This window comes from Ambystoma mexicanum, chromosome 2q, assembly GCF_040938575.1.
Source record: "Ambystoma mexicanum isolate Mex_15411 chromosome 2q, UKY_AmexF1_1, whole genome shotgun sequence".
Lineage (NCBI taxonomy): Eukaryota > Metazoa > Chordata > Amphibia > Caudata > Ambystomatidae > Ambystoma > Ambystoma mexicanum.
In genome coordinates this window covers 945957896-945980396 of record NC_090924.1, presented here as the reverse complement: position 1 = coordinate 945980396, position 22501 = coordinate 945957896, and the positions used below count along the sequence as shown (strand labels likewise).

Sequence of the window (22501 nt, the reverse complement as noted above, 5' to 3'; positions counted from 1 at the left end):
ATATTGAGCCATTTGGAGTGTATTAGAATATGGGAAGCTGCAAAAGAAACAGTCTTCTTCTTTTGTGATCTTTATTATAATTAGGTTTGTGGCAGCACAGATAGACAGGCACACCATATCAAATTATGAATGTAGTCTGGGAACTATCTACACTGAAGGGTGACACCAACAAATGACAAAGATCTTTAGGAGATGGTAAAGCTGTGTTCCCTCTATCACTAAGATTACGGAAAACTTTAAAGTAGACTTTTGTGTAGCATAAGGTGTGTAGCAGATATTAACTGCTATATACATATTGGCTTCTTTAACTAAGCAGGCACCTCTGATATAATGCAACTTGCCATACAATCCAACCCCACATTCTAGGAACGAGAAACAGAACACTATTTTGTTTAATTAAAATAGGATCAGTGCAAAGGTGGTCCCCAAGCTTTATACAGGGGATGTCACCACAAAATGTCATGATCACAGGCAGCTTTTCCACAAAAAACAAAAATAACCTGACTGCAGAAAATGCAATATTTCTCGTATATGTGCGGCCAATTCTCTAAATTGTTCCATTCTGAATAACAATAGGCGGCATGCCAGTCATAATTCTGCCACTTATCAGTGACTGTATCAACACTCTAAAATATTTCTAAATTACTTCGAATGGTACATGACATAAATTTCAAGATTTTTCTTTCCACATTAACACGAATGCATGTGGGAATAAGAGAACTGATGCATAAACCACATTTTCCATTTAAATAAAGTTGTGTGTGTCTGTGTACAATTTTACTTATAATGAATTGCATCAGAATTTTGCAGGTTTTGAGTAGGGAAGAAGTGTTATTGATTCAGAACTCACAAACCTTTGGCTCACCAACCAATTTAGTGGAATAGTTTCAGATATTCTGATAAAAGGATGAGTTCACCTCCCCTTTTATTTTGCAGATTGAGCACCACTGGCATGAGATTCTCCCTTTGTACTATGTAGTCAAAAGTGAGGGGTTGCATAGGATTTACATTCACATCATTTTCAATCGGATATAGGAATACAAATTAACCATTAAACCTGTGCATAGATCTGAATTCAATTTGTATCTGTGGCCTTCAGAGATTACACATCATCAACCAAAGCTTCATTAGGCTATGGTACGAACGTCTTCAAATCACATAACTATATCTATGAAAATGGTTTGGTTGATATTTAATGGAATTATTATTTACAAAGTGCTGCAAACAGCTGGGAAAACAAATTAAATGCTGCATTTGAAAGAATTTGAATAAAACTATTGTTCCTTTTGGATTCCTTCTTTTTAACATCAGACAAACTAAATAACCATACAATTCAAAATACTTGCCATCATCCTATGACATAACTTTTAACATTTTAAACAAATGCCTTTGTAGCACTGATTGTGCTCTCTTACAAGCTTGATCATTTTTCCGACCCGCTGTGGCCGCTTTGCACTTTTTGAGATGGAATTTCATTTACACCTGGTGCTGTCTGCATCTCTTGTTTTTCCTTTACATTGGTTAAAACCCGCTCTGAGGGTGACATTTACTCAAGGGCCAATATGGTCCCTGAGACAGTTTAGCGTGTGGTAATCTCTGCCCCATGTGTCAGGTGCTGTCTCTTAGGTATGCAGGTGACTACCCTGCATGCTATTCATAGCAAGTGAAGCAGGCGAAGGCACTATTCCATTACCTCTCAAGTTGAATGCAGTCAGACTTAATTTTCCTTTGGTATGCTTCTACAGTTGTGATGAACTTGCAATGTCCGAGTTTTCTTAACAATTCTCTTGGCATGTGGTTAGATAGAATACTGATATGACATTAACCTTTCTGATAGCAATTCATAATCTCTAAATTCCATCTTGTTTTGGGACAAGGACAATAAGAAACTGCCATTCACTAAATGATTATTCAATTTTGCCAAATGATAACATGTTTTACTTCTTCTTTTATCGCTTTTCTCTAAGACTCCTGAAGACAGACAGGTCACCGTCTAATGACTTTACAGGATAATGTTTTGATTCAATGTATCAAGGTTCTAACTCGACCTGGTTATGAGAAAAGAAAAAATGAAATGTGTTCATCGATTCTCTTAAGTCCCATTCAGGGGTCCGTGGCAGGTCTTCTGATATTTGGTCGTGTCCTTTATTGTAAATTCTGGAAGTCTTACTGAATACTTTGATTGGTAACATATCCCACATGTGCTTTGAGATCATACCAATGATACTTAAGGTGCTATATAAATGCCAAGTAACATAATATAACATAACAGCGAATTCAAAAGTTGAAAATCCATTGACTTTACCACAGTACCTCAGTAAAAGAGTCTTAAGACACATGCACTGGATTCCCCCTTCACTTCCTAGAATGCACAATGTATTCTTATATGCAATCTCGTTCTTGTTTTCAGAATGCTTTAGTACTTATAGCACACTTGCATTAACTATGTCACTTATGCTGTGGGTCTTGTATTCAAACTTTCAGAATGTAGCCTTGTATTCTTCTACCTAGTCTCTCTCGTTCACAGAATGCTTTGGGTTGCTGCCTTATAGTATGGCATTCTTATATTCAATCTTGTTTACATTCACAAAATGCTTGGGACTTCAATTCCTAGAATTCAGCAGAGTATTTTTTTAACCAATTTATTTCTCATTCATAAAATGCTTGAAACACCAATTCTATAATGTGTTGGTGTGCCCTGGTATCAGTCTAATATTCACTTGTGCAACCTCTGCTCAAAAATCTCTCAGTTGACCCATATATTCCCGGCAAACTATCGCCTGATCTACATCACCCTTTTCCTTGGAAAACTCCTGGAGAAGTTGGCTATAACTCAATTTACCCTCAACATGGAATCTGCTGGTTGTCTCCATGACCATCAATCTGGCTTTAGAGCTTCCAGAGGCACGGAAACTGCTCTTCTGAACACCCGTGAAGATCTGCTTGCAAATGTTGACTCTAACTCTCCCTCTATCTTCATTCTTCTTGATTTCTCTTCTGCCTTCGATGCAGTAAACTACAACATCCTGATCTCCCGTCTCTGTGATACCCTGGCATCACAGATCAGACCCTGGCATGGCTCAACTTTTTTATCTCTGACCGGCCCTTCCAGATGGAACTTGGGTCATTTCTCTCTATCACTATCTCTACTTGTGGTGTCCCCGAGGGATCAAACCTATCCCCATGGTTCTTCAATACCTACATGGCCCCCTTGGCCCAGTGTTATGCGGTTGACACACATCTCTCTTTCACACTCCCCTTGGCCTCCTCCTCCTCCTTGCTCATCCCTGACTGTCTATCCGCAATTCAGTCCGGTATGCTGCTAACAATCTCTGCCTTAATATCAGTTAAAAAGACATCATCCTTATTGGGACCCCTGTTCCCACTTTCCCACTTTCACTCTTACCGGCCCCCCTTGGCCCTGTGCCCTCACCTACCAATGAGGCAAAAAATCGAGAGGTCGTCTCCTTCTCTTCTCACATCTCAGACATCTCCAAAAAGTCCCACTAGCAACTGTACCTTCTCACTTCCCCCAAAGGCTCACCACCTCGAGAGCACTAGTTCTCTCTAGGCCGGACTATTGCAACAGCCTCTTTCTCAATCTTCATCTCTGTCCTCCAAAACCCATCCAGAACAGAACCTCAAGACTTATCCTTGGCCTCAAGTTCAGGGACCACATCTCTCCCGTGCTGAAATCCCTCCACTGACTCCATGTGGCTACAAGGATCAAGTTCAAGATCCTATGTGTAATTCACAAGGCTTTCTGGTGCCAAGACCCGTACTATCTGCAATGCTGACTTCCTGAGTACTCTCCCTCTAGAGCCCTCCACTCGTCCTCCAACTCTCTGCGGGTGAGCCGCTTTCACAAACAGAGATTTGGGGGTAGATCTTTATCCTCTGCAGGCGCCTCCCTCTGGGACAGCCTCCCTACCTCTCTCTGTCTTGAGCCGGATCACCTAAAGTTACAGAAACTCCCGAAGACCGTCCTCTTCTCTTCCTCCTTCTCTCTCCCTCTCCCCTGCTAACCTCCATTCTCGTTCTCTCCACCGTCCTTCCTCCTTCTCCTCCCTAACTCAGTTCAGTTTGCTGACTGGTTGCCTGGTTCACCTCCAGATGCTCCCCCACCAGTCTTTTGCACTTGCCTCTGGGCAACTGCACTTTCAGATTACGCTCCATGAGTGGGGCAACCTCTCTGCACTTAACCCAGGGTCCTGCTGGACTGATATGATATGATATGTGTTAGGGAGAATTCTCATAAATATGCTAATTCCCTTCACCTTACAGACCCCCAGCAACTTTGCTAGATTTTGAGGACTTGATTTCTTTGCCTGGAAAAAGTGTGAGCCTTTTTTCCCACTCTTTCATGTATTTTGATGTGTGCTTTACTCTTGTGTTCTTTGATTGTGGAGTTTTAAGATAGCTCCATAGGCATAATTTCATGTGTGTTACACAGCACCCTCAGTGCAGTGACATAGGGATGTCTTTTTAGACTTCCACAAGGTTTAAATACCTTCTCTGGGATAAACTACTGTTTCCCAGAGAATGTAAGGTTAAATTGAATTTACTAGTTTTTTTTTAAATTCCTAGACCCAGCACACACTATCTTCCTATAGAGAACTGGAGGGGTTACCCAGTATCCCCTATGTCTAGAAACTCATGTAGCAGTCAAATTATACCCTTTCCTATCGAAATCGCTAGTGGCAGTAGTTTTGCAACAAACTACCATGATTTTTCCCGACTGCGAACACCGGTAGCTAAAACTCGGAGGAGACATGTTTTTCAAGATGGTGCCTTTAACCCATTTCTGTAAACAGGACCCGGTCTTCTTTTTTTGCCATTTCTTTTTGGAAAGGTCCTTCTAGAGTTTGTCTCTGTGTGCCAAACCAGGTTTGGTCCCTTTGTTTGTACGCCTTTGGTGGGCTTCAGGACTGAAGACCGCCTCTGTCGCCTGAGTGTCTGGGGTGGGCAGGAAGTGAGGGAGGTGCCCGAAACTCCCTGTGCTTAGTCTCCTAGGAGACCCAAATGCACTCTGGAGTGATTGGCTGGCTGACTGTCTGGCAAGGACAGCCACCCTGCTGGGTGAGTGGCAGCTAGGCTGGAATGAAAGGGGGAAAACTGTTTAAAAGGCGAGTCTCTTGGAATGGAAAGCAGAGTCGACCACTGGAATGAAAGAACCGAAGTCAAGCTGGAAGAGGACGGCTGTTGCAACTCCTGGACCATTGGTTTGCCCGGTGAAGCCCTGCTGCAGGTCTAAATTGCCAATTTCATCTTCACAGAGAATCCCCTTCAATGGCGACTTCTTCCTTTGAGTCGATGGGACCAATCAACTCGTAAGCCACCTGGATACCATTCTCGGAGCTGGTTAGGATTAACCAGGGTGAGGGACCCCAGCTTGTGTGCTTGATGACAGCTACTCAAACTGAAGATCTTCCATTTTGCCAGCTTGTTTGACCCATCCCCCTGCAGTGCAGGAGTCCCACAAAGTCCTCCCTCGTGTCCCCACGACTGAGGCTCAGGAACAGTGAGATATGCAGGAACTGCCAGGAACCAACGTCTCCAGCTGCATCTTTTTCTTCATACTAAGGTACTGTGCCAACCCGATTGAGAGAAATTACCTCTCGTGGTGAAAGTTTGTGAAACTTTCCTAACTTGCAAGTCTAATCAGCTTATGACCCAACATATGATTCTTTTTCCTACAAACTACTTCTGAGAACATTGGCAATGACTTTACTGTTTACAAGACCTGCTCTTTCCTATCCAAGACACTAGTCCACTGACTTTGGCCTAGGCCTATTGAACTGAATCGAGTCCTCTAGTGAACTGAAACTATTTGCACTGCCTAAGAAAGTATTTGTGATCTATTCTATTAACTTGTGCCTTTTTACTCCCATTCAAAGTAACTGAAATGTCATTTTACTTCTATTTCAGGGGAGCCTATTTTACTCAGAAACGTATTAGTTTGGTATTGAAGTGTGTTTGTGTATAATATTAAGTTGCCTCCTTCTAGTGAATGTTTTATAACTGACTGTAATAAATTAATAAGTGTTTTACCAAGAACCCTTGAGTATAAGTGTCTACTTGAACCACTGTGATTGTAAGACCTCTGTGTAACCTCTTGTACTGCTCACATTCCCTCTTGAGATAAGCCTGGCTGCTCAGCTCGCTACCAAAAACTGTGTAGTACAGACTTATACCAAAGGTTGGTTTGGCTTACACCTGTAGTCCTAATTGTATGTGGTGGTCCTAGAGGGTACTGCATTCAATTCTGCCTAACAATATGATATGGCATTTATAAAGCTGTGGTACACAAGTGTTTCTGGGAGCGTGACTGGACACGTTTGTTCCCCTCTATTCCCCCATCCTTGCACCTCCATCTATACGCATGCATGACCTAAATGTACTAGAATTAGTATGTTTGTCTGTCCTTTGCCCCACCTCTTTTTCTTTTGTCCTGTGGGATGTATTGACCCACTCCACTATGCTATGCGGCATCACCCTGCTAGTTATGCTGCAAGGAACTGAAACATTGGCGGCAAAACTCTTGTGCATGCCAAAAACCTACAAAAACGTGTGCTACAACACACCAAAAAGACGGATGCACAACCGCCCACCCATGGTGTGTGCGGTGGAATAGCGCATATCCTGCAGAAAATGTGCCAGTGGGCTGCATGACCAGCAGAGTGCAGAGAGAGAAGCAGCACTTTGCAAGTGAAACCCCAAAATGTGCCTACAAATGACATTTGCTTTATTGCTAAAAACTCCAAAATGCCTATATCTCAACACTTCGCAACATTCAAAATCTTGCTTGGTGCTAAAATGTATGTAATCTATGGAAGCATTGTGAACATACAAAGTCCTAATGTGAAGAGCAAAACATTCATCAGACACACTGGATTGTCGGTAAACTGACAGCCTCTGTCAAAATTTGGGTGCAGTACCCTGGGCTACCTGAATGACAGCTGTCAGATGAGTTACTGATGAAACTTTAAAGTGAGCTAAAACTAAAAAGTCTGCTGGATTAGCAAACATAAAAAGGATTTTTGCTAAAAGAAATACAGATCTTAGTTGTATTTTGATTCCCAGATGTAAAGCCAAGAATTAAATGCATTTATGTTTGATGCAACAAGTTTGGGTTTTGCTGGATTTAAGAAGTTCATTCGCCTGGTTTAGCTGCAAGAACTGGAAAAGCAGGTTTCTCCTAGGGGGAGGGATATCCTCTCAGCACAAACTCAGTGGGAGGTGCTAATTGCTGGTTAGCCCAGATTTTTGTCTATAGAAAGAGAAGGAACAATGACAGAACTTCAGCCCAGGAAACGGAGGTGTGAGAGGGTCGTAAATTGCTCCTGGAAGGAACTTCCCCTAAGGTGGGGGATGCACAGGAGAGACAAAGGGCTGAAGCCAAGCGACCATCTGCTGTTAAGAATGAACAATGAACAATTTTTAAAAGACTCATAACTGGTGATTCAAAGTGGGGAAAAATATAAAAATGATAGAGTTGTTAATCTAATTTTTGGCTATATGTGTGAAGACGCGGTAGAACTGTGTGATATGTTTTGGACAGGAATAGCAATATATGTGCTTTTATGCGAGGTGTATGAATGCTAAGTTTGGGAAAATTTACACCCACATCCCTATGTTAAACACACACAGTTGTGGAAATGTGCATAAAATTTGGAAATTGTGTTCATAGCGAAAAGGACAAAATCCTGTAGAAAGTTGAGACAAGATCCTACCACTGCGGGATTTTAGGGAACAAATGCTACATAAAATAGGGCATCTTTGTGTGCGATTTGTATAAAGGTGGCCAATGTAGAAATGTGTATTTAGTATAAAATCCGATTTTGAGACGAGTGGCTAAAGGGAGGTCTCTGAGAACTGTAAAGCAAACCATAAAATGTGACATCATCCGGCCTTGATCCAATCACTCAAATGCAAGGTGGAGAGGAAGTTTTGGTCCAATCCCAGCTCACAGGGGCAGGCTTAGTTTAGCCGGCCCAGACACCCATTTTGTGATGTCATTTTTAAGCTTAAATAGAGACAACTGACAACACATAGGGACTCACTGATCCACTGACTTTCCTGAATCCGGCGGAGCACTCTGATCCAGCATTCTATATCCAGCTTTAATTTTCTTCCAGAGCCATATGCCAAGACTCTTGCCAGCAATAGAGAACTATTGATTTCCAGCAAGGCCCAAATACTCAAACTTATTTCCCCACTCAGTGGAGCGCTGTGGGGGGAGAAGGCCTTGTGAACTAAGATCCTGGAATTCTCTGGCTTGCTACCATAGGCTTACCTGAGGAACTCGCTATCCAGCTGATTAAAATACCCACGGACTAGAAGGGCAGATCCTGTGCAAATCCGACAACCGGACTAGCTGATCCAGTACCGTGCCTGATGTGCCGGGGTCTTTCCTAGACCAGACCCAATCCAATGACCAGAGCTGACAGTCCAATTTAATAACTTATTCTGTGAGTATTAATAGGAAGAACTGTGACCCATAGTATATTTGCATTGTCTTATCCCTATCTCAAACCCATCCTATCTTTCATTCAGAACCAGTATTGTTAGAACTATCTTTGCGCCGACTCTTTTCTCATCTGAAGAATTAGAGAATCCACAACAGGTGGGTTACGCTGATCACGTCACTGTAAGATCCGTCTGTGGTATTTGCTTTTTCATAGTCATCATCTAGTGTAATCAAACCCATTTGTCATTTTTCCAAGTGCATTTCTGTTTTCCATTCTCGCGCCTATTTTACAAAAACGACCTTTACTAAAACCTCTATAACTCCCTCAGTTTTTGTGGTAGAAACAAAATTCCAATTCCTACTTGTACCTAACACCCATAGCTATCCAGAGACTGCACATTTATTCTCCCGTTATGGCACAAATCGTGCAAGGAAATGTTTTCCGCGATTTTAAAATTTGAAAGGTTTTACACGTGTGAAATAGCTTTAAATTGTTTCTTACTTGGACTTTGAGATTTCAATGCTTTCTTGGGACTAAATCATTGTTTGTGACTGTGTGCAACTGTTCAAAGTGGCTCCCATAGGAATTTAAAACAATGTAAGTATTTTTTACCATATTTGGTGTTTTTGCTCAGTCAATTCTAAACACAATTTCAAAGCCATTCTGACAGCTGAAAAGTCAATTCCGTTTTTTTCTCTTGTGTTTGAAGGGGGAAGGTGGGACTGATATTCTGTTTTATTTGTGCTATTCCTGAATACCTGCTCTCTCCTCACATCTATTTAATTGCCTAATTGCCTATTGGGGGTTGAGGGGTGTTGCAGGGGAGCCTCTAACCGTAGTGCCATCTGTCCAAACCAACACAAAATGATTCTGTTCTGTGCTGCATTTGTTTTTGTGTTCATTACATATTCCTAGTGTATTAAAGATATTATTCCGTGTTCTGTCACCCCATTGGTGATTGTTGCTTATCGATTAAAATATATTGTGATTACATTTTAAATACATAAATAAATATTTACCTTTGCAAACTAGCCTGATTCCTGCTTCAGTGTGACCGGCGCGGGGGGTCTCAGGAGAAGGGTGTGATATGAGTGGTATATCGTTCAGAACATTGAATTTATAGATAAAAATAAATAAGGGTTTCAGTTGTGCACTACACGCTGGGCTTGACTTGTGTGTGTTCCAGATTGAAATCACTTACAGTCCCCCCTTCTTAGCTTGATCGCAACTCTAGCACTTCATGCACTTGCACTGGGAGAAACGCCGTCAGGCCTAGTATGCTAGTTTTTTCTGTTAAATCATTCTGAAACCCCTAAGGCCTAAGAATGATTACTGTATTCCCTTGTTCCCTTCCCGCCTTTAAGCGCTTTGTAGCACTCGTCCTGTGTGTAAGCACTGTATATATAAACAATTACTTTACATTACATTACTTGCATAACATTTTGAAGTTCTGTTCCAGGAATGCAGCATTTTCATAGTTTAATTGTTTGTTTATTAATACTTAAATGAGACACCTATCAATAAACCTTTCAATGCAATGGGGTTCTTGATAATTTGACTCATCAACCTACTCTTATTTCTTCTCATTTTCTCCACTTTCTCTGTGCTGTGGCTCCCAGTACCTCGCATTGATTCCCAATTCCATACCAGGCTTGCTGTCTGTGCACCTCCTAAATGTACAGGGCTAAAACGAATGTTAGGGATAATCTGATTTTCAAATTAAATCAGGAAAATCCCATATAGCCCTATCTGTTTGTTTACTTTGTGGCAGATGAAAAGTAAGAAGAAAATGATTTAGTTGCAATGTAATACCACCATCTTATACTGTCACAAAGCTATTTAGTCAGTTTCCATGATGTCTATCTTTTTATACTGCAAATGTAATTCACATCATATATAAGAGGATACTACATCAATCATTGACTAAATTTAGAATACTTAAACACACAGGCATAAATTAAAAAGGGGAAATATTTCCGTATACCAGCACTTTTCTAGACCGGCAGAGTCCAAGTTTACCGGTGGGTGTTGACTGATTTACCTCCAGCCAAGCGCTGGAGGTAAAGCAGGCCCCCACCGGCAAAAAACATCAAGTATAACTGGCACTGGTGTTACTGGTGCCGGTAATACTGGCAATCCCCTCAATGGAGTCCTATTAGACTCCATGGAATGGGAATTTACCACCATTGCCGCCACCTGGATTATCCTGGTTATACCGGGAAATCAGGCGCCGGTGGCTGTAGGTCTGTTTCCCGATATCTCGCCGGAATTACTGTTGGGATACTGGTGGGATACAGAGAAACTTGTAGTGAGGGTCATTGTCCCATGCCAGATGCTCAGGCAGATCTGGCTTTTAGTATAATGTTTCACTCCGGTACTTGCAATCGTACATGTATAGTGGGAAATACAGATAAAAGGCCAAGACGTGCAGAATAGCTCATACTTGCCAAATCATGTGAGCTCTGTTTTGTCATATTTTGGAAACATAAGAGTAAACAGGCAGCAATTTCAGTGGGGTGATGTTTAGCCTCCCTTGATCCAGAGGTATACGTTTACTTGACTAATTTGAGGCAAGTGGCTTCTTTCTTGTGATACCTCTTGCAGATGTTACACAACATGTTTGCTGAACCAGGCAGAGCAGAGAGAACACAGCAAAGCCCCAGATTAAAGTACAGCAGGCCTAGAAAATGGATTAAAATGGGTCTTTTCAGGTCTCAACGCATCCCAATACCAAGCCCCCAGCAACTGACGTGTCTACGCTTCAGGGTAGCACTTCACTGGCAAACAATTGCTTGTGCTATAAGAGCATTTTCTGTAAGCTGGCAATTGGCGCTCTGAAACACCTGTGTATGAAAGCGATATAAACAAAATATCATATCATAAAATATCATATCAAGCGCGTCCCTAGTGAAAGGCATGGGAACCTTAACTGCGGCTCTGCAATTTCTGGTCTCCCAACCAAATCCTGATACGCTTCGCTATTATCAATGAAATGCGATGGCGGTTGGACCCCAAAATGAATAAGTGCACACACATATAATTGGGCAATGCAAGGCCCAGTTTAACCGGCTAAGACGAAGTTACTTTGAGTCATCAGCTCCATATGAAACTGCACAATATATCAGAATTGTTGATATTGCTACTCGTTGATAGTTTAATGAAAAATTAAATAAAAGACATTCAAGGGAAAATATTGTCTACGACTTGGTTCTCACAGGAAAAATCTAGAAGTTGCCACCCAAGAAAATAATCATATCTGTAAAGAAATTACTCTAATGATGTGTATTTAAGTGTATACAAGAAATTGCCTCGGGAACCTTTCCAAGGTCCCATCCCCTGCACGACCTTAGTGTTAGTGTATTTGTATTTATTTATTTATAGCGTGCAGCCTTGTCGACCAATGACTGCACAAATGCTTCCTATACATTAAATCAAATACATTCAATGTACATTTAAATAATCTCATTTTAAATTTCATTAGTAATAGTGTGTATAGACATAGTATCAGCATATGTGTCAAATAAAGTACACAGTGCATTTTTCTACTTCAGTGAACAATCAGAAAAGTAATGAAAAAATGAATTAAGATATTCATCTTTCATTCAATTTGAACTCTAAAGATGTTCTGTCTCAATGTCTTTCGATCTGTACATCCTTCTTCAGGAGAGAGTTTTAAATCCTTATTGAAGACATAACAGTGTTTCAGTCCTAAATTTGAAAAATAAAGACATTTTACTGGCATCCAATGGGAGCCCAGGCCTACGTTGAAATCCTCTCTCATATCCACAGAGTTGTACATCACAATGGCTCTACCTATCTACAATTTTGCATCAACAGAATTTGCACACAAGGAAGAGCGCTCAGCCAAGCAGGGGACTGGAAACGCGGTTGAGAACTGCCCTCGCATCTCCATGACCCTCCCCTGTCTCCACATCATCCTCCACCCATGTCCAACCCACTTACGAGCTGGGCCTCCCAGTAAAACTGATCCTTTCTGTCAGGCAGTTATTGACATTGTCAATTGTCTATGGAAGTGTCCATCTTGTTTTTGTTATTTATGGGAGATTGGGCTCATGCAATACGTGAGGAATCCAGAACCCATTTTTAAAAAAAAACTATTTTCACTCCAGATGGAACCCCAGGGTGCGAATAGCTATCACCCCCTTTTTGGTGGGCGTACAGGGCTGGTAACGGCCATGAGCCCTTGCTTTGAACAGGCCTGCCAAGGTTCGGGATGGTGGGACATTAGTGGCCCGGTATGATATGATATGATAAGTCATTTATAATGTACCTGTACATAAGTGTTTCTAGGCTTGACAAGACAAGGGAGGGAGGACAGCGGGAGGACAAGACAAACGATAATACTATGCCTTGTGTCATTCAGATTGTGCAAGTGCAGGGGGAACGGAACGGGGACTGCAATTGGGCAAAATAGCTCTGAGTAAGTGTAGGGGTCAGTGCTGGGGAGAGGGAAGGGGAGGGTGCAATCAGGGCAGCATTGCTCTGCGTAAGTGCGGCCAGGGCAGCATGGCTCTGTGTAAGTGCAGGAGGCAGGGGACTGTAGGGGTTACAGTTAGAGCCCCCTAAAAACACGGTAGGCCCCGAGGCAGTGCAGGGGAGACTGTTCAAGGAGGAGCCTGGTACCCAGGGTAGGCAAGCAACCAGTTATCGCAGCAGACAGGTGGGTCAGCAAGGGAGGGAGAGAGAGAAAGCAGAGGATAAAAGGAAGGTCTTGTGCTGCTTCTGGAGGTTCAGGTGATCCAGCTCAATTCTGAGAGGGGCGGGAGTGCAGTTCCAGAGGGAAACACCTGCAGAGAACAAGCAATCTACCACCCGTTCTCTGCCTGGAGAAGCCTCTGACCCTCTGAGAGTTGAAGGTAGCTGAGCGAAGGGCTCAAGAAGGAAGATATATTGGAAGAGAGAGTTGGATGTACTGCGGGCCCCAGCCCCCCAGGCATCCTTGTGGATTATGTAGAGCATCTTGAACGTGATCCTTGCAGCCACTGGAAGCCAGTCGAGGGATTTCAGGGCTGGAGAGATCCAGTCCCTGGGTGTGAGACCAAGGATAATTGGTGCAGTCCTGTTCTGGATTAGGTGCAGAGGGCGTAGAGTAGAGGAAGGAAGACTGAGAAAGAGGTTGTTGCAGTAGTCCAGCCTAGAGAGAACCAGGGCTCGGTAGACAGTGAGCCTCTGGGGGAAAGTGAGAAAGGGAAGAATACCTTTGAGGAGGTGCAGCTGTTAGTGGGCCTTCCTGGCAAGGTCTGATGTGAGGAGAGAAGGAGAGAGTGGAGTCAAAGATGACACCAAGATGTTTTGCCTCACAGGAAGGCGAAGGAAGAGGGCCCAAGGAGGGTGGCCAGAGTGAGAAATGGAAAGCGGTAGCATGGGTCCCAATTAAAAGGATCTCTGTCTTACTGGCATTAAGGCAGAGATAGTTGGTGGCGCACCTTTCCTGAATCGCGGATAAACAGTCAGGAATGAGCGAGAGAGGAGAGGGCGCTAAGGAGAGCCTGAGGGAGAGCTGAGTGTCATCCACATAACAATGAAAGTTAGAGGAGAAGGTAGAGATCAGGTGGGCCAAAGGGGCCAAGTAGACATTGAAGAGCCTGGGTGAAAGGGGAGAGCCCTGGGGAACTCTGCATGTGGAGAGAGAGGTGGTGGAGAGAAAAGACTCAAGTTGGACCTGGGAGGCACGGTCTGGGGAGGAAAGAGGTCAACCACTCCTATGCCTGATCCGTAATGCCCAGGTTCTCAGAGAGTCGATTGATCAAGATGGCATGATTGACCATGTTGAAAGCAGAGGAAAAGGCAAGGTGGATGAGGACAGAAGGAAGGCTGGAGTCAGGATTAGAGAGCAGATCTTCAGGGGTGTTGAGGAGAGCAGTTTCCAAGCCTCTGGCTGCTCTGAAGCCAGACTGAGCATCATGGAGACAACCAACAGATTCAGTGTGGAGAGTAAGCTGGGAGATGGCTAGGAGTCATAGAGATTGGGCGATAGTTTGCCGGGCAGGTAGGATTGGCAGAAGGCTTTTTGAAGAGGGGTTGCACAAGGGAGTGCTTGAGGAGAGAGGGGAAAGATCCAGTGATGAAAGAGTGATTTCAGAAATTGACCAAGGCTGGAGTAATGGTGTCAATGTGGTCCTTGATGGTTCTGGAGGAGCAGGGGAGCGCCTGTTTGGACTATACTTTCATAGATCGAACTTGTCTAGAAACATTGTCAGGTGTTATCATAGAGAATGAGGAGAAAGTATAAGGAGAGGGAAAGGCAAGCAGGGGGGCCAAGAGGGGTAGGGGTAGAGGAAGAGAGTGGGAACAGGATGGCCTGGGTTTTAGTGGTGAAGTGGGAAGCCAGGTAGTACAGAGGGCCTGGGAGCGAACAGGAGAGGTGGAGACTGCAGACGGATTGGCCAGGCAGCAGGCCAGTTTGTCCAAGGATGCGCCCAAAGCCCTCCACTTCCTTTCAGCCACCCTGCACTTGCATTTCAGGGAAGCGAAGTCAGAGTCATACCAAGAGTTGCACATGGAGGCAGGCTTCATACAGATTCTCATCACAGGGGCAAGGATGTCCAGTGTGCTAGAGATAGAAAGATGCAGGCAAGCGAGGGCTGTGTAACAGTCGGAGTCAGCTGCAGGAGTAGGAGGAACAGGTAAAGTGGGGGCAAAGACATCAACTGACACATGCTTCATGGGTCGAATGACCGAGAAGGTATGTGGCAGTGCTGGGGTGGGCTTTGCCTGAAGGACAGAGAGTTTCAAATGAGAGGAAAGCAGAAGGTGGTTGGTCCAAGAGAGAGGAGTGTGAGAGGGTTAGATAGGGGGATGTCTGAGGAGATGAGAACATCCAAGGTATGTCCGACAGTGTGTGTCGGACAAGACGGTGGAATGGAGTGAGAGAGAGGGTGTCACATAGGTTTTGGAAGAGCCCATAGGAGGGATTAGAACCATCCAGGTTGATGTTGAGGTCTCTGAGTAGGAGAAGTTGAGAGGTAGAAGCAAGGACAGAAGAGGGGAGGTCCGCCCACTCTGAGAGGAAGAGGGCGACTTGGTCAGGTAGCCTTTAGTTGGTGGCCACAGTCAGAGTGAGGCCAGTAGAGATGGAGAGCCTGCAGACCAGACATTCAAAGGAAGAGTAGGCCTGCGTAGGAATGACAAAAGCAGGGACCAGTCTGGAAAGATCAGAGCTACTCCACCTCTGGGATGGTTGGTTCTGGGTTCGGAGAGGATCTTGTAGCCAACTGGGAGGAGAGTGTCAAACTCATGACAGAGCTGGCTATGAACCATGTCTCGTGAGAGCAAACACATCCGGGTAAAATTCTTCGAGGCGTTGGCAGATGTCAGAGGAGTGTTTGACAGCAGAGCGATAGTTGAGAGTAGCGACGTGGAGCGGGTTTCTATATTTGAAAGACTTCCATGGTGGGGTACAGGCTACAGGTACGCCGTGCAGAGGTGGAAGAGGGGCCCACGAGTGGGCAGAGGAAGGAGGTGGAATATTAGCCAGCGAGGTGGTTGAGGGTGCCGGAGAGGCAGCAGAAGAAGGAGGTGGCAGAGGAGCCAGAGATGTGCTAACAGGAGTAGCAGGAGAATGAAGGAAGTTGATAAGACACAAGAGATACCTATCAAAAAGGAGGACATTAGGCCGAGGGCCCTGGCCAAGAAGGTACCATTCAGATAGACATTGATGATGGTTTTCGAGGAGTTGAAGGAGGACAAGAGGACCTCCCACGAGTGCCACCCTTAATGGGAGAGGAGGAGAAAGGAGAGAGAGCAGAGACCATATGAGGGGTCCATAGGTCTTCAGAGGGAACACCAAAGAGGATGTTGGTGAGAGTCTGTCTGGAGGAAGCACTGATGTAGGTATGAGCAAAAGGGAGGCCTCGTTTGGAGACCAGGATGTCCCTCTTGAAATTCTTCATACCCGACTTAGTGAGAGGGATAGGATTGGAGATAGAATAGCAGTTAGCGAAGATGTTGAAACAGAAAGCACCACAGAGGGTGCGAGGGGAAGTAGGAGGAGGAGGGAGCGAAAGAAAGAGAAGGGACGCACAGCCCAGCACTGCACAGCAAAGATGCGCAGAGAGAAGGGGGGTCACACAGTAGGGAACACACAGGAGCAGGAACATTGAATCTGGGTGTTTTGCATTACTGATGTGTTTAAAACTAGGTCTTTTACTCTCGTTTTCAGAAAGTTGAATCTGGTTCTGCTATGTGGTAACTGTGGTACTGTTAACTGTGTCTTGTTAAGCTCTTACCACTCCCTAGGTCCCCAGCCCCAGCCCGGGTCCTTCACTTGCTGCACCAAACTGAATCTCACTGATGAGGTCCAACAAGGCTGAAACATGCCTGGGTCCCCTACGTTTCCGCATACAGACTGCTATGGCCTTTGCCCAGAGTGGTTACGATGAAATCATAACCTTGCACTCATTCATTTCTTTGGTTTTAGTATGTGTAATTACACTTAAAATAATGGTACTAAGTTTATCAAGTTATGAACGATGAAGCACTACGTCGGACCAACCGGTGGATGCAGGGTCTAGTATCCACATAAAATTGAAAGTTATTGTTAGACTTGACGTTCGTAAAATAGTTAACGGAAATGGAGTACTTAATTTAACTGTCTCTTCGGTGATAAAATGTTGTTTGTTCCAACAAACCAATTCAGTTCCTCAGCATGTTAGTTTTCATGTGTGATATCTGTGTCATCTTTTCGTCTTTCCTGTCTCTTCACAGGTCGTTCTCTGTTTCTCGCCAGTCGGCTCCACGCTGCGAGTCAGAGCTCGGAAGTTCCCAGCTTTAGTCAACTGTACATCTATTGACCTGTTTCATGAGTGGCCACAGGAGGCGCTGCAGTCAGTCAGCAGGAGGTTCATCGAGGAGACTGAGGGAATTGAGGTACGGAGTGCTGAGCCTGTCAATCATGAAGAAAGCATTAAGCTGCAGGAAGAAGAACAACGGGCAATAGATTAACATGTCGGTTTATTTCCCCTCGCGCATATTATCTAATGACCAGGGAAAACCAAAAGAGAAAAGGGATAATGTTTTATTCACGCCTGTCAATCATTTGTATTAACCAGAAGTTCGGACGGCACTTTAGGAATTGTCAGAACGGAAATGTGATGATTTGCACTTTGCTACTGTGGTGGTTTTGACTAAAGTTACTGGCCCAGTGTATGGCATTGGGTGAGGCTAGCACACATTTCCTGTGAGGGTAACTGTGAGGGTGACATGCATATTTGATTGTCTACATTCTTCACATATCTCTGCCGTGGGCTGATAAAGCTATTTCTAGAATAGCATTAGCGTACAAGACAAAAGGCCTGATTTACAAAGTGTTTTTTCAATGGGATTGCACCATTGTAAAACGCTTTTGGAAATCAGGTACAAAGACTTTTCTCACATAGAGCAAAAATGAATGTGTTTCAGCTTTCATGCATGCTCGCAATGTATTGCTCAGTGGCTCTGATTTGCAAGTCGCCTTCCAGGGATGGTTAATGGTTGTGGCATGTGCGGTTTGTTAGATGAAATTACCTATTCTACTCTCAGGATGTCAGTCCTATATAATTCAGAACAAAGCTACATGCCCGTAGCAGGCATGGGTTTAACATGTGTTCTTGGTCACCCATGATAGACGTAAATGCACTCAATACAACCCAGGAGGTTTGTCTCAAAAGTTCACTAAAATCAATTTAAGAAAGCAGATGTTGTAAGAGTTTGACCCTGACCACCAACGCTACTGGGTATTAGCTGTCTGTACATGTGTTCTCATTAAGAACATTCTGGAGGCCTTTTCAAAAGGGCCTTGTGCTAAATGGAGGCATACATGCTTTTAAGCCTCCATTTTACAGTCAGCCCCATTTTTGTGCCTTTCCAAGGAGTAGTAGGGGAACAAAGCAGTGTGTTTATCTCTGATTTACGTTCCTCCCCTGTCTTGGAAGAACACCAGTTTTAAGCCTTTCATACATGCATAATACAAAAGGATTCCTTTGTAATAAATCTTGCATTGACGCTTGGGAAATAGTGGGTCAATTCCATAGAGATCCATTATAAAAATGCCACTGCAAAGCATATTTTGCAGGAAGTGCTTTTATTTGTTCCAAAGCGGAGAGTAAAAATGAAGAGCAATGGTAATTTTGCCTTAATTTACTCTTCACAATTGCAGTATGAAAGTGAAAACGTTGGTGGTCACCTGCATGCAATTTGCATTTTTTACAAAATGGTATGCGTGCTGTATAAATAGGGAGCTCCCCCTGCTAATAAAAAGGGTCATTACTCCCACATCCTCTCTTCCTCATCGCAGTCCTAACTAAATGGAGGCAGTCGACCTTCCCTATCAACCCCATGCACTAGACCGCAATAAGTACAAGCACTGGCAATGCCAACAATTTGGACTTTTGTTTAGGCATTGGAAAGGCCCTTGCCAGGCAAAGCCGTAGAGGCAATAAGTGGCCATTGATGTTCACAGGTGCAAAGATGGTGCAAGTACCTGGGCATCTAATACCACTTATTGGCAAATGCCTAATACGTATATACAAACAAAAACTGGTTGCTTTGCCAATGCTTGTTTTAGCATGACTGCACAGAAGGACATGCAGAGTGCTTATAAATCGAGTGGCTGAAGGCATACCTAGTAAGATATTTGTATTACACCAGTACCCTGTTTAAAACTCCAATTAAGTCATTAACTCTCTAAAGACTGCTTTATAAAAACACTAGCAAGAACTTTGAGTCCATAGTTTGATGGTAAGGCTTGGTGAAAGCGAGCTCAAAGAGCATACCGGAGGAGGTGTTTTGGGCGTGGAGGGGCAGGAACTGGCTCAGAATGGCAGAGGGATTAGCGTGGCCATGGGCAGTCAATGAGCGGGCACGTAAACAAACAACACCAAGGCTCTATGTCTATCCTCATGTGCCATTTCTCCCCATCTGCACTCTATTGCAATAGTTCCGGCTTATAGGTGTCACAAGCTGCAGCTAATAACCAAACTAAAAAGACTTGTTACACCCATCCCCCAGGAGTAAATAGGATGGCTATTCATGCTCCTTACGTCCTGTCTAATTTCTGTCATTTCACTTTTTCAGAAGGCCCGTCAGGCTTATTCCTCTCACCTTGCCCAATTCTTTTTCATTGCTCTCGCCTTCTTTGCTGACTAGGGCTTAGAAGGTTCAGTATACCCCTTGTAAGTATGCAGGCTCAGGAAACAGAAGCTGGGTAACGGGTCCAGGTTTTCCTGCGTTTTACACTGAAAGGTTTAGCCTTGGCCAGCAGGACGGGTCTGGCTAGCGGTCGAAGCAGGGCAGCGTACCCTTGTGACTCAGTGGGAGTGCTCCAGGAGATGGTGACAGTCTCGCACTCTCTCAGTTTAGCATGCAGCAAAGTGTCTCCCTTGCCTGCAGCAGTGTAAGTAGGCTAGTATGTGAGCCTTAAAGGACTCTGATTGTTGTGTTTCCTGATGTCAAAGTGATTACAGGGAAACAGTGAATGTGCATATGCTCCATTTATATGGCAGTACCATCTACATATCACAAACTGCTTCCACACAGCATGTGTGATGTTATTCAACATGAGGATCCACAAATGCCAACAAAAATGGAAGCACAGGGAGCCTTCTTCCTCCACTTATTCGTCATACTTGGAAGAGCCTCTGCTAGAGGACTTTCAGGAGCTCTATTCCAACACTGAAAAGGGACAGTGTGATGCTGGAAATGGTTGTGGGGACAAGGCCTCTCTGTTCTTGTTCTGTACTCCCTTATCATGTGTGTTCTGTGTTACTTTCTGCACATTAGTCCAGTTGAGATCCCTGGCAGTGCAGCTCTTCCTCTTTTTGGTTGTGGTGGACAAAGACCCTTGGGGTACTCTTATGGCACCCATTGTTGGGGGTACAACTTTGTAACCCTAATGTATGTCTCTGGACACCTGTGTGCTGCCCACAGAGCAGGGTCTGGGCTGGTGGCAGCTTCATGCTGATGTGACAGGAGCTCTAAGCATCCTCCATTATGGGCTAACCAGACCCTGCCATAGGAATCAGTGGATTTCTGATAGAAGGCAAGATGGCCCCTGGTGCCTTTTGGTTTCTATTGCCTGTTACCTTGTTTTGTTTCCCAAAGTCCTGGGAAGCCCTGACTCTGTCCATTCCCCTGTCTGGCTTTTGGGTGGAAGAACCATAGATGGTCTTCTGGGGAAGTCCAGGCCAGACTGACTAAAGCCTTCCCAGTGACTGTATGTTGTAGGCACCCTTGGGATGGGACCTGTGTGAATGGAGTGTGTGACCAATATGCATTCCATGTTATGGGCGTATGGTTTCTGTGTGTGTGACAAAACAAATGAGACAGCCCTGATTGAAACTGACATGAATGCAGTGTAGTGTGCTTAAAGGCTGGGTGCTTGCCCCAATCCATATTCATTGTTATAGGTGTCTGGGTGGACTAAATGGGCTGAATGCCTGTGAGACTGACTGGCTGCCTGCCTGCATGAATTGTCCTGTGTGATTGGCTGACTGAATCTGGCTCAGCCATAGTGAATGAGGGACAGATGTGTATATCTGGAGACCTCTCACTTAACAATTTGTTCAGAAGCTAAAGCTGAAACTTGAAGCTGATCCTTGAAGCCCAGCTGGAGGAGAAGATTGCTGATGCATTTCCTTTGATGTAATCATAAAATCTGTCGAGTCTGTTGAGGACTGATCCAGAGAGGACCTGGCTAGAAGACCTCTATGGGTAGAAGAATGGGTCCGCAGAGAAGCCTGAAGAGAGCGCCTGGACATCGAGGGTCGTCGAAGTCCATTGTCGTCGAACAGTGTCGGAAGATTCCCGTGACCGCTGGAAGCCAAGTCCAATCATGTCACCCACAAGCGGGGACACCTTGACACTGTGCTGCTCAATGCCTAGAACCGAGAAAGCTCCACCTTGCCTAAGACCATTTGAAAGAGGGCTCCCTTGCCATCACTGTGGACCACTTTGTCCCGCCAGAGTAAGTTGAGGTAGCCAGCTACTGAGGAAAGTCCGCCAGTGGGTTTCCCGCCACCAGAAGCTGACAAACACGTCCCAAGAACACAGACACCTTGAGGACTCAGTGTACTTAAGTACCAGCCCGCATCACCTCCTGTTAGCTTAAGCCGTGGTTGCTTGTCCATAGCTACCATGTAGAGAACCTTGGCTGGGGTGTTTGATGTCTCTACTCTACCACATAGGAGGCGGCAATACACATACCCCCCGCCAATCTTTACAGACAGGAATGCTCTTTCCTTTTAGAAAACATGCATCACCAATGGAATTTCTTTCTGATTTTGCTTATGATGGGGTCTCTGCAGCCTCCCTCAACATGGGAACAGTGGTAGCACCAGAAGGAATAACCATTGCATATGGAACACCTGTAGTGCAAAACCTCCCATTCCTGAGCTCCAAACCTTTTGGCAAAGAGTTGCACCATTAGGCGGGCCTGGTTCACAAGGTGGGGAAGCAGAAGATGCAGTCTTCCTGGCATAAATGCATGAATGCTCCTTCTTCTCTCAATCTAGAGACTACTGTCCAACTTTCTAGAGCAGACTGGCTTTCAGGGGCAGACAATATTCTCAAGCTCATAAAATCAGAATGCCTTCTCCTCCCATAACAGCATTCTCCCTTCTTTCAGCACCTGTTGGAGGAAAGCTCAGGCTTTTCAGGAGTATCTGGAACTCTTCTGTAACTGATCCAGGTTTGTTGGACATTATCCAGAGCAACAAAAGAGCAGGATGCAGCTCTTGCTCTCTGGATGCATTAATTTTGAACAGCCCCTGACCCCAGAAACCACTGAAGAGGGCCTGCATGAAGAAGACATTTCAGGATCTCAGGCAGATGGTGGGGACCTGCTGGGGTCGATGGTGATTTTCCTAGTCATCAAGTTTCCAGGCACATTCAGGCTGATCCTGGACCACAAGCGGGTGAACGGTTATGCGACCAACCTCAAATGAAGAAGGAGAGCCTTCAGCACATAATTCTTCTGATAACATCCGTCGATTAGTTGGCCTCCATATACCTCAGCGATGTTTATCTTCATATAC

The 22501-nt window shown here is 44.5% G+C and overlaps 1 protein-coding gene across 1 annotated transcript in view; it reads left to right on the top strand.

The window, feature by feature from the left end:
* DNAH11 (dynein axonemal heavy chain 11) overlaps positions 1–22501 on the top strand; it is a 4227155-nt gene that overhangs the window by 2815695 nt on the left and 1388959 nt on the right. Inside the window, exon 55 of the mRNA XM_069648254.1 lies at positions 17199–17360. Within this exon, the coding sequence (XP_069504355.1) occupies positions 17199–17360 (162 nt within the window). The remainder of the gene's footprint in view (positions 1–17198; positions 17361–22501) is intronic.